We start from the raw sequence: 12212 nt of genomic DNA, 5'->3' as shown, positions 1-12212 counted from the left end.
ATTGGTACTGCCAGAGGACAAGTGCTGGGAGAGTAGGAAGTGACTATTTAATAGGTATGATGGTGGTTTTTGGGGTGGGTGGAAGGTGGAAACATTCTGGAATTAGACAGTGGTGATATCTGTACATCTCTGAACATACTAAAACCTACCGAGCTGTAGACTTTCAAGTGGTGAATTGGTATGTAAATTATTCCTCAACTAAAAAACAAAAGATGTCTTAGGAAGACTACAGTGTATCCAGTTCAGTAAAAGTAAAACACAGTTTATGTAAAATAATGGGGAAAGACTGTTACTTCTACTGTAGTGACAGACACATCAGGTACATTCACTGGTATGAGCTAGAAGTGGATGAGAAGTACAAGGCAATAACACAGAGTCAGAGGAGCCACCAGCGAAGCTGGGCCATGAGATATGGCCGGGCCCTTCATTCCTTTATTTAGACTTGGGGTGAAGTCTTTGCTTCCCAGTGGCAAAATCAGAGAGTGAAACTGTTTAACTAAGTCCAGAAATAAAAGTCAACTGGTTATGAGGAGCCCAACAATGTCTGATAAACACTTTCCAGGTAGTTTTGTTAAAATGACTTGGAAAATTCTTCTGAGTGACCTCACATACAGATAATACAATGAGTAACAACCACAACGGTGTCCTTTTAGTTAACAGTAACACATTCCATGGTGGTAGCTCAATGCAGACAGGAGGACTCATACTAAATAGCAGATGAAAGCAATTCTTGGGGGGAAGAGGGCAGAGATCGGGCTTCCTTGATAGTTGAGGAACATTAGCTAAGAAGTAGGCTTAATGTAAGAGAGTTTATATTTCTGTACTTCAAATCCAAGACACAAAAGACAGATTCTTCTTGGCCATAGTAACAAGTAGCAGTAACAGCCAGAAGCAGCTGTAAACTTGTTCCTGGGCATACATGACTTCCCATCAGCAGCTACCCTACGAAAGCCAGCCACTGAGAGCACCCCATGCTTTCGTCAGTCACTCACTCCAATTGGGTCTTCAGAAGCTAGCTGTGATTGCAATATGAAAAGAGAAAGTGCAAGGGGAAAAATTAGGAGAATAATGCCAGTGTCTTAGAACAAGATAAAAAGTGCCTGCCTTAAGGAGCTGGTTGGGGAAGTAGGGAGGACAGGATCAATTCCAGGAGCGTTTCCAAAGGAGAATCAGATGTGGCAAGAGACTGGAAACGGAGAAGTGAGGAGGAGGTGTCCACAACAGACTGAGAATTGAATGGAGCAGAGAAGTCAGGAGGACAGCTGGCTCCTGAGTAAATGAGGACTTCTGTTTCAAATGTGCTGTATTCATGAGGCTGGGGAGGGGGCGCTTTTCGAGAAACAGCTCCCGAGACTGATCTCAACAGAGAGGAGCCATGAAAATTCAGGAGATGGGCAGGTAGAAGACCGGTCAGGGAGAAACCTGGAGCACCGCTTCTTCCAGCAAGGTCTGACCATTAGTGTGTCATGCCACCTGGGTCCACCTGGAGTTAACAATCTGACTTTCTGGTGGAGCCTGGGAAACATTTTGTTTTTTGTACTTTTCTTTATTTTCCTGGATTCATTTTAAACACACTTTTTAAAAATTCTTGGGAACCCTCAAAGCTTGATGCTGGCGTGGTGGTGCACACCTATAATCTCAACACCAGAAAGGCTGAGGCAGGAGGATCACTGCGAGTTTGAGGGCAGCCTGGGCTACATAGTGAGTTCAAGGCCAGCATGAACTGCATAGTGAGACCCTGTCTCAAAAAAATTTGGGGGGGCTGGGGATTTAGCTAAGTGGTGCTGCTGTCTTCCTCGAAAGCGCAAGGTCCCGAGTTCAATCCCTGGTAACAAAAAGGTTTTTTTTGGAGAGCATATGGTTCAGGGAATACATGCATCACACAGTTGGGAGAAAACAGCTGAACCTGGGGATCCTGGTTTGTGTGATAGTGTGAAATCAAGGTGAGAACTTTCTCACTTTCTGTGGGCCTTGTTCTCAGGTCTGAAAATCTGCTTCCTATGCTGTTTCAATCATGGAGTCCAGGTAACCTCTCAGGAGAATGGCTACATGGGAAAAGCCCCCAGGGGTGTTCCCTTCCCACAAGGAATTAGGTGTACCCTCTTACATATAGAAGCTATAAAATTTAGATATGACTCAGTTAATATCATAGTAGCCATGTCTGCTGCACAATTAATCACAGATGAAGTAAAATAGAAGAAATTTATTAAACTGTTTTTGAAAGTCATTAATTATTGCTTATAAATTCATGACATTTTCATATAAAAAATTTAATGCATTAAAAAATAAAAAGAATAAAAATAAAAATCCAGACACATGTCTATAATCCCAGTACTCTGGGAGGGGGAGACAGGGGGACTGCAAGTTCAAGTCCAGCCTGGGCAACTTAGAGAGACTCCTATCTGAAAATAAAAAATGAAAAGGCCCAGAGATGTAGAAGGACCTGGGTTCAAACCCTAGTACAACCAAAAACCAAAAACATAACACACAAAATTTCTAAAGTGCATGTGTGGTGTGTACCTGTAGTCTCAGCTACTCAGGGGACAGAGGCAGAAGGGTCACTTGAACCAGATGCTCAGGACCAGCCCGGTAGCAGAGAGAGACCTCAGCAATAGGCAAATGAGTGAATGAATGCCCTCTCTCCTCTACCCACCCCAATATCTTTTATGAAAAGTGTTTCTCCTAGACCATAAAAATAACTCCTGTGCTGGAAAGTAGCCGAGAGTGCAGGTTGTTTTATTTTTATGGGTATGACTCTGGAGCCAGCAAAATTTGATAATTATATTAAGCCTCAGAGCTATTTTTTTTAATTTTATTTTTGAGAGAATGTCTTGCTATGTTGATAAATTGCCTGAGCTTGGCTCAAAACTTTGATTCTCTTGCCTCCAGCTCTAGAGTAGTTGGGATTACAGGTGTGTGCCCACCAGGATGGGCTCTCAAAGCTATTTCTGGGAGCCTAATAAGTGAGTTATTAAGAACTCTTAAACTTGTCCTAGGGCACTATTTCAGAATACAGCCAGTGTGTATAGGCTCACAGTCTTCTCTTTTGTGGTGTAACCAGTAAAATATTTCCTACACATTTCTAACTCTTTGTTCTTTTCCACTAGGAAACACAGGTAGTGGGTATGATCAAAATCACATGAGACCACTGCTCTAAACTACTACATGAAGTAGTACTCTGCCATGAAGAAGGATAAATTTGATAGGAAAATGGATGCACCTTGAGACCATAATGTTAAGTGAAATAAATCAGACCCACAAACTTAGATATATGTGAAACTGCAAAGTATACATAATTTAAAGAGCAAAATTAGGCTGGATAACAGGAAACAGGGAGTTAGATCATGTGCAAATAGAAAAGGGATCTAGAGATGGAGAGAGGTGGGGAAAGGGGAAGGGAAGAGGAAGTAAAAAGAATCAAAATGTATCATGTACACATACCAACTCCCCATGATGAATGTAATCACTATGTACTGCCAACACATACTAACAAAAAATAAAAACCACTATAAATCCTAGCTTGTACATTAAACAACAATATTAATTTCCCAAATTAAGACATCTTTATTCTATAAAATATATAAAAAAGGAAAACTAGAAAGGGTGCTACAGAAAAGCAAGTAACTAAGCCAGCAAGCAATATGCTAGCTACAATCAGCTGAAATCTGTCTCGCAATGCAATCTAACCAAGAATATTAAAAAGCAGAGACAGCAAAAGTTTTGCCTCGTTTTTCACCCTAGCAGCCCAGCAGCCTCCTTGCCTTTGCTTTTTCTGTTTGTCTTAGCTCCAGGGTCATCAGTGTCACCCAGTCTCCCAGCCAGGGCTGCTGTGAGTCCATGCACCCTCCTTATCAGAGGCAGAGACTTGAAAAGTGCACCAGACACAGAATAAATGTGAACTGAGAAACGAACAACAACACCAGAAATCACCACAATGTAAAAGAACAAAAAAATTAAGGAACAGAAAAGATATTAGACAGTTACTGACAGAGTAAATGCCCTGAGAAATGGTAAATAATATAGATTAAAAAAATAAGCCTAGGTGTGGTGGTGCATGCCTGTAATCCCAGCACTTTAGGAGGCTAAGGCAGGAGGGCTGCCAAGAGTTTGAGGCACTGTCTCAAAAAGAAAAAAAAGAAAGAAAAAGAACCCCAAAAAGATAAAATAAAATGACTAAAGGTTAAAAAAGTTAAAGATGCCACTTCCTCATTATAGTTGGTGGGGATGCCAGCCTAGAACACTGAAGAAATGCTAATTAAATTGTGATCCATTTCATTTGGCTTTTTTTTTTCCTGTTTCTATCCTTGGGGACAAAAGACTAATTCTACTTAAAATACCCACATCAACCACCAATTCATAGGAAGTATAAGGTTGAAAGAAGGGCCGGGGATTTAGCTCAGTGGTTCCAGTGCCTGCCTCGAAAGCACAAGGTCCAGAGTTCAATCCCCGGTACCAATCAAAACAAAACAAAACAAAACAAAAACCAAAAATAATAAGGTTGAAAGAGCATGCCAAATGACCCAACAGAGACACATACAAGCAGCAAAATCCAGATTGCCGGAAACCCCTTAACCAATAGATTGTATGGGAAAAAAAAGAGAGACATACAGGAGAAAGCCAGATTTCAAAAGAGTTATAGGACATAGCAACAAATCATAATGTGTGACATTTTGGGACTCTCATTCAAATAAATGTTAAGACAAGTATGACCTTGAAAAAAACCTAGAAACTTTAATATTACAGAACTGTTAATATTTTAGATGTGATAATGGTATTAAGGTTATTTTTTTTAAAGTCTTTTTTTTGGGGGATTTTTTTTTTTTTTGGAGACAGGGTCATGCTATATAGATCAGCCTAGTTTTGAACTTACCACATAGCCCAGGCTGGCTTCAAACTTGTGGTGACTCTCCTGCCTCATCCTCCTGAGTTCTGGGATTACAGGGGTGCACCAACCCACCCAGCTCAAATTTATCCTTCTTTATAGCACAGTATTTTTAAAAAAATTTTCAGATAGGATCTTGCTAAATTGCCCAGGTAGGGTTTGAATTTGCAATCCTGCTGCCTCAGTCTTTTAGAGTACTGGGATTATAGGTATGTGCCACAATGCCTGGCTAATAATCCTTATTTTTTAGAGACACATACTGAAATATTTACAGATAAAATTGTATCTAGAATTAAAAATAATCCTGGGAGGTGAAGCACAGATGAAACAGGACTAGCCATGAGATGCCACTTATTGATACTGGATCATGGAGGCAGGAGGGATCAGTATGCTGGTCTCCCTGTGTTTGTATTTGTATTTTTTCTTGAACACACACACCCTGCTAGAGGATATCAGTGTAAACTCTTAATTTTGAAGTCAAATGTAGCCAGTGACAATGGTCAGAATGTATATGGCATCCCCACAGACAGCTCATAAAGAGTACTGAGGAGGAAATGAAGGCAACATATTAACCACTTAACAGTTTACCCCAAGCACCACTGGGGCAGCGCATTTGTTTATGTACTATTGTATCCTGAGTGTTGCTCAGCAGGTGTCATTGCAACCAGTCCATGTTTTTTTTTAATAGATGCTTTTTCTTTTGGTACCAGAGATCGAACTCGGGACCTTGGCCTTGCGAGGCAGGCGGTGGCACCACTGAGCTAAATCCGCGGCCCAGTCCATTTTTTTTTTTTTGAGACAGGATCTCGCTATGTAGTCCAGGTTGGTCTTGAACTCACTATGTAGCCTAGGCTAGCCTCAAACTCAAGGCAATCTTCCTGCCTCAGCCTCCTGAATGCTGGGACTACAGGTGTGCGCCACCATGCCTGGCTCAACCAGTAGATTCTTATATTGAATAAATTTGATAAAATTGTCGTTTTTACATTTCCTGTTATATTATCTTATAAAAATTCATCCTGTATTTAAATAATTGGACTGGCAAGTGGTCATTATGAATGATAAAAGAAAGCACATGATGTAGTCCTAAAACTAAACTGAAAACTGTTGATTTCCCTGCTGCTCTGGACTGAAAGTATCTTATTTACACCTCTGGGTCTGGGATGAAGGAGAACTGTGACAGATGTGGCCCTTGGAGCTCAGCCATCTGATGTGGAGAGCACAGATAGCATGTTATCAAACCGCAGGGTGTTGACCAAACTCACTCCCTGAGGGTGTGAGGACAGCGTCAGGTACTTACCAGCGCTGCACTCCTGGGCTACCAGGTTAAGAACTTCCACGGCTGCTGGACACTGCTGTATGAATTCTTCACAAAATAAGCTGTCTTCTAAAAGCTGGGCCATGACCAGGCATGCTCTTAATGTTAAAAGATTTACAATAGTTCAAAGTCATCAGTGTTCATTCTCTAAAAAGTCAACTGTGTAAAACAGTTCAATCAATTTTGTCCCCCAGTCTATACCCCCTTTCCTCTTGTTTCCAAACTGGACTGGCTTGGAAATACACAGTTGGCCCTCCATATCCTTTGAGGTTTGGGCGGGGGATTTAGCTCAGTGGTTCCGCCGCCTGCCTCGCAAGCTCAAGGTCCCGAGTTCGATCTCCGGTTCCAAAACAAAAAGCATATCCTCTGAGGTTCAACCAAGTAGAGGTAGGAACTATTTGGGGAAAAAAACTGCACCTGCACTGAACACATGCAGACATTTATTTTGGTCATTATCTCCAAAACAATGCACCACAACTACTTTCCCAGCTCGTGTATTGTACTAGGTATTGTAAGTTACCTAGGGATGACCTAGAGGATATGACCTAGAGATGTTTACAGATTCTGTGCAAATACTGTGCCATTTTATTTTATCGTTCATTTTTATTTTTTTATGTTTGAGACAGGGTCTATGTAGTTCGGGCTGGCCTTGAACTCACGGTGATCCTCCCGCCTCAGCCTCCTGAGTGGTGAGATTACAGGTGTGTGCCACCACACCCGGTCCAATGTGCCACATGTGCAGATTTGGGTACCCCAGGGGACCCTGGACTCAGCCCCACAGATACCCAGGGAGCACTGTATGGGTGACTTTTTTTCCCCTAGTAGATGCTGAGTTGCGCAGGCCATCACTACTAAATCTGTGTGCTGACTGCACTCACTTGATTCTACACGTATACCACAAGTCTTGTTGTCAAAAGGAAAACAGGTTACTCTGCCGCATGCTGGTGCATACTTTTAATCCCAGTACTCCAGACGCTGCGGCAGGAGGACTGCCATGAAGTTGAACCAGCCTGGGCCACATAATGCATTTAAGACCAGCCTGGATTACATAGCTAGACCTTGCCTCAAAAAACAAAACAAAACAAATCATACCCCTCCAAAAGAAAACATGTGTTACTCCTGTTTAATAGGAAATGTATGTATGTGCAAAAGGAGATTGTGCTCCTTTCCAACACTAAGACTGTGAGCATTCCTCGGTTTTCCTATTAACAGTTTATAAAGTGATTGATAGACATGTATCAATGTGGCCTAAGCCATTTAAAAAACTGGCAGAGTTGGGCTGGGGATTTAGCTCAGTGGTTCCACTGCCTGCTTCTCAAGTGCAAAGACCCGAGTTCAATCCCTGGTACCAAAAAAAGAAAAAAAATAACAGTGGCAGTTATTCCTGTGATAGAACAAAGTCCCTTTACTGGAGTAAACCAGTATGGCCTCATATATGAGTTCCTTACATCATATTTCAATATTCTACTTGCTAGTCCAGGGTGTGGTGCACACCTGTGATCCCAGCACTCGGAGGCTGAGGCAGAAGGATCACCATGAGTTCAAGGCCAGCTTGGGCTACATAGTGAGACCCTGTCTTAATAAAAAATATTATCAACTATTTATCTTTTTTTTGAGACAAGGTCTTGCTGTGCAGTTCAGGCTGACCTTGAACTCACTGTGTAGCCCAGGCTGGCCTCAAACTAGCAGTGATTCTCCTGTCACAGCCTGCCAATTGCTGGGGTCACAGGTGTGCACCACTATGCCTGGTGAACATCTCAATTTTATTTTGGAGTATAGAAATTGGGGAATGCAGCAAACTGTGGTAAACAGAGTGTGAGACAATGGTTTTGTTCTTCAGCTGGCGAGAGCTGCAAGCTGGGGACCCAGCCCCCCTGCTTCACCATCACCGGCACCCTCCAAACCAAGGCCATTTATCGAGGGTACGTACCCACCTGGTTCTAATTTCAGCTAGGAGCCGGACGACTGCCATCACAGGAGCTGACCCATCTCCTGCTGCAGGCAGTGAGGTGTGAATGGAGAGGCTGCCCTCTTGCGGAAGCAGCATGGACTGGACCGCCTGCACCACCTTCTCGGTAATGGACAGCTTGTGAAGGGGCAGAGCCTAACAGTGTGGGTGGAGAGGGAATGGCAAAAAGCTAGTTAGCTGGTCAGTTTATAGGAAATGAAGGTGTGAAATAAATCACCAGAGAAAATGCAAATAAGATCTTATCAATCAAAAGTATAAAATATGGTGGAATATCCCTAGCCAACAAATAAGTGAATTTTGCTATCTAGATAAAAATTTCTCACAAATGTTACTATTAGTTACAACCAATACATAAATACTGTATATCATGGGTAAAGTTTAGGATGTCCAAGTGCTCTGTCCTGAGTGTGTGCCTGTTACTCACTGCAATGCAGTTAGCCAACATCTGTAGTGACAATGTGTGAAAAATTTAACAATCTCCTTACCTCTGACCTCGGAACACAAAGTCTAGACAATGGAATGGTCAATGTGTCTGATGCCTGGGAAGTCTTGCGACAGTCTATGGGTGGGAATCTGACTGTAGCTATACCTTCCTGCTCGTTGATCGAAGCCACCACTCCAATACTTCCTGATATTCCTCTACCTAAAACCTAGAGACAGAGATGAATTAGTATGACCTGCCAACTCTGATGTGTAAGCAGCGATCTACAGTGGCAAATAGGAAGAGTCTATTGACAGATGTCTTCAATTGTGACATAGTAGATACCAAACCAAACTGTGCTAATGTGACACCAAACCCAGGACATGAACTAAAATAATAGGTCCGAAACCTCACAACAAGGTGATCACAATATGCTACCATCTCAAACTATCAATTCTAAAATATTCCCATTAATGACACTACAGAACACAAATATTGTAGTTAACATTATACAGCATTACATTAGTAGTTAAATAATAAAGAGCACAGTGTGGATTAGAATTCATGAGTTTCTCATATTTCTTATTTACCTTGAAGGCAGTTTTTTGGTCCAGTTGAGTGGACAATACTTATCTTCAGATGACCAGTTAATCAATGGATGCTTATATATGGGGGAGGCAATGTCTTGGGAAAATGGTGGTCAGTTACCTGAACCTCAGATCCTATCTTGATTGTCTCTTTGAATCCTCCCAGTGCACACAGTGCGGCGACAGCCTGGCGGGCGATTCTCTGAAGTTTGGCAAGTTTTCTACCACTGCTGCTGCCATTTTCCAGAATGCTTTCTGCATATTTCCCCAATTGTGGAATGTACATCAACGCACGAGACAGAACCTAAGTATGAGAGACATCTTAGGCACCAGGAGTTAAAAGCTTTGGTTGTTCTGATATCAAGGATGATGGAAGTATCTGCAACAGTGTCTGCTTCCCATATATTAGTGGAACTCTGGATGTGGGAGGGACCAAAACACTACTAGGTATGGCCAGTGACATTTCACCCACATGTGCCTAAGTAATCAGACAAAATTGGAAATACACAACTTCAAAATATGGGAGAATCAAACATTGTGTTCCTAAAATTGCTAAACTAAAGAAATCATTATCTGAAGGAAAACCATCAAGGGTATACTGGCCACATTTCAACAGTTAATTACCCTCAGGATATGTTACAAAATGTTTACTTAAAGAGTGGCTGTGGAAATGGGGAGCTGATTACAGTCTCTGGTTTTGGGCAAATAAATTTCTGTTTATAATAATTAATTAATTCTGGACAGAGCACTCGGCAAGAAAAACTACACAGAGGCTTCCTTAGGACTCAGTGAGCATGCTTACCATATCCCATAAACCAAGGCTGCAGTACCTCCAAATGTCAGTACAACTTTAAAGGGAAACAAGGACTGTCATTCTCTCCCCAAGAATACTGTCTCAACTTCTATAAAGTCAAAGCCAGCAGTGACAGGAGACAGATTAACAGAATGGAAACTATTAAGTCAGAGCAATTTTTCAGGGGAAAATCAGTCAACAGGTAGCTTTGGCTCACTTGGGAAATCTCTCTTACTGAAATCCCCCTTGCTGCGCATGATTCTAATGTTGCCATGGAGTACAAGCTCCCTTCTGATTTCCTCAATTAAGTGGCAACCCTGTACTAACCTTTTCTGCTGTTGTGGTCCATATTTGAGCGGCATTTGACTCAGGTGCCATGAGCAAGCTGTGTAGCAAGGCAATCACTTCTGCAGCCATACTGTTTGCCACGTGCCCACTGATGAAGGGTCGGACAGGATCAGTCCTGCGAGGTCAATATGGAAACTTTGTCAGCCACTGGGCAAGTGGTGTTGAAAGTCCAAGAAGGAGGAAATATTTCCTATTTATCCATGAAAAGGCAGATTTTGTTGACTGAGAAGACGTGCACTAAATCAGCACTAGAACAAAATCAGCACTAGAGTGAAATCTTTGGGGTAGGGTATCAGAAAAATCCTCTATGCTCTGGTTTGAACATGGTTTGTGTCACTCAAGGGTCTTCTGTGATTAAAAGTGTGGCCCCAGGGTGGTGCTCTGGTAGTCCTTAGGTCACTGGGGTGTGTATCCTTGGAAGGGGGTTCTCCAGAGAGGGTTATAGCTGAAGGTTAATCACTTGCTTCCCTTGAATGTGCTCTCACTGTCGCTGTCCACTATGATGTGACCAACTGAGACTGGGCCAATGAAAGCAACATGCCCCTAAACCTGCAGAAGTGTGAGCTAAACAAACCTCTTCTCTTACTAAGCTAGATGTTTCAAGAACTTCATTACAGTAATGCAAAGCTAATATACTCCAGGGCTGGGGATTTAGCTCATTGGTTTCTCCGCCTGCTGTGCAAGCACAAGGACCCTAGTTTGATCCCCGGTACCAAAAAAAAAAAAAGAAAAATTTTGCTGGGGATTTAGTTCAGTGGTTTTGCCACCTGCTGCGCAAGCGCAAGGACCCAAGTTCGATCCCCGGTACCCGCCCTTGCCAAAAAAAGAATCATGTATCTAACATGCTGCAATTTTTTGTTGAGGATTTAGTTCAGTGGTTCCGCTGCCTGCCTCGCAAGCACAAGGACCTGAGTTTGATTCCCATTACCAAAAAAAAAGAAAAAAAAAAAAGCTAATATACTCCAAAGCAATAAACCTCAAATTTTTTATTGCATAAGCCATAAGAATCAAAGCAAGTCCCTGCGCTGCAGCTGCTCCTTGCTTACAAGTGTAAAACACCTTGCACCAACTTCTCCAGGACAACACTCACCAGTCCCTTCTACTCCTAGAAAGAAATGTATGTGTTCAGCTGGGACAGTGGGAAAGTACTATTTGAAAGATGTAAACACAGGAAGGTAGGAGTTTACCAGTACTCAGAAGACTCCTCAGGCTCTAATGTCCACTCAGCCAGGAGTACCTACCTATGCTTCCATGACAGCCCACCTACCTGCATGATCTCATTCCCTGATAGCATCTCAGACTCTACTTTGAGAGTAATGTCTACAAAAGATAGGTGATTTTTGCCCTCATTTCTTATTTCCAGCAAGTCACAGGGATGGTAGAAAATTAAAAGCTCTAAAATCAAACCCATTACGAAGTCAATGTGAGAAGGGTGTGGTTCTACCTTGTGGAAGGTTTACCTGGCAAGTTCAGAGTTCCTCTCCCGGCAAATGGAGGTCTGGGCAGTTTTCTTTTTGTCACCTGTGGACAGTCCGCTCACAGTCTCTGGGTTGACAGATTCCACTGGTGGCCCAACACTGACGATGAGGCCTGACTGTGCCCACTTGGTCGCTTTCCGGAGTGCAGCAGTGGCCTCTTCTGTAATCACTTCACAACAGCCACCCTAGGGACCAGTATGAAGACATTTAGACCACTCGTTTTGCTCTCCCTGACTCTATGCTCTTTTTCTGGACACTTGACAGTGTTTGCTTACCCTCACCCCAACAATACTGGCCATATCAGTCTTTCTTAACATTACCTGTCTGGCAGGTTAAAAAAAAATGGTACATCACTGTTGCTTTTATTCCTTTCCTCTAATTATTTGTGAGCCTGGGCATATTTATAAATTTTCATGAGG

General features: G+C 42.4%; 1 protein-coding gene across 8 annotated transcripts in view; it reads right to left on the bottom strand.

Annotated features, from left to right (window-relative positions):
• The window catches only part of Hectd4 (HECT domain E3 ubiquitin protein ligase 4), a 180542-nt gene that overhangs the window by 46003 nt on the left and 122327 nt on the right, over nucleotides 1-12212 (bottom strand). For all 8 annotated transcript variants that reach the window (XM_087198219.1, XM_087198220.1, XM_087198221.1 and 5 more), the window contains 6 exons: nucleotides 11776-11978; nucleotides 10295-10430; nucleotides 9296-9478; nucleotides 8652-8816; nucleotides 8132-8301; nucleotides 6180-6295 (listed from right to left, as the gene is read on the bottom strand). In XM_087198219.1, the coding sequence (XP_087054345.1) occupies nucleotides 6180-6295; nucleotides 8132-8301; nucleotides 8652-8816; nucleotides 9296-9478; nucleotides 10295-10430; nucleotides 11776-11978 (973 nt within the window). The remainder of the gene's footprint in view (nucleotides 1-6179; nucleotides 6296-8131; nucleotides 8302-8651; nucleotides 8817-9295; nucleotides 9479-10294; nucleotides 10431-11775; nucleotides 11979-12212) is intronic.

The sequence above is a fragment of the Heterocephalus glaber genome, unplaced genomic scaffold (assembly GCF_053883595.1).
Source record: "Heterocephalus glaber isolate CG9 unplaced genomic scaffold, H.glaber_assembly_v1.0 deba00001687, whole genome shotgun sequence".
Taxonomy (NCBI): domain Eukaryota; kingdom Metazoa; phylum Chordata; class Mammalia; order Rodentia; family Bathyergidae; genus Heterocephalus; species Heterocephalus glaber.
This window is presented reverse-complemented; position numbering and strand designations above follow the sequence as displayed.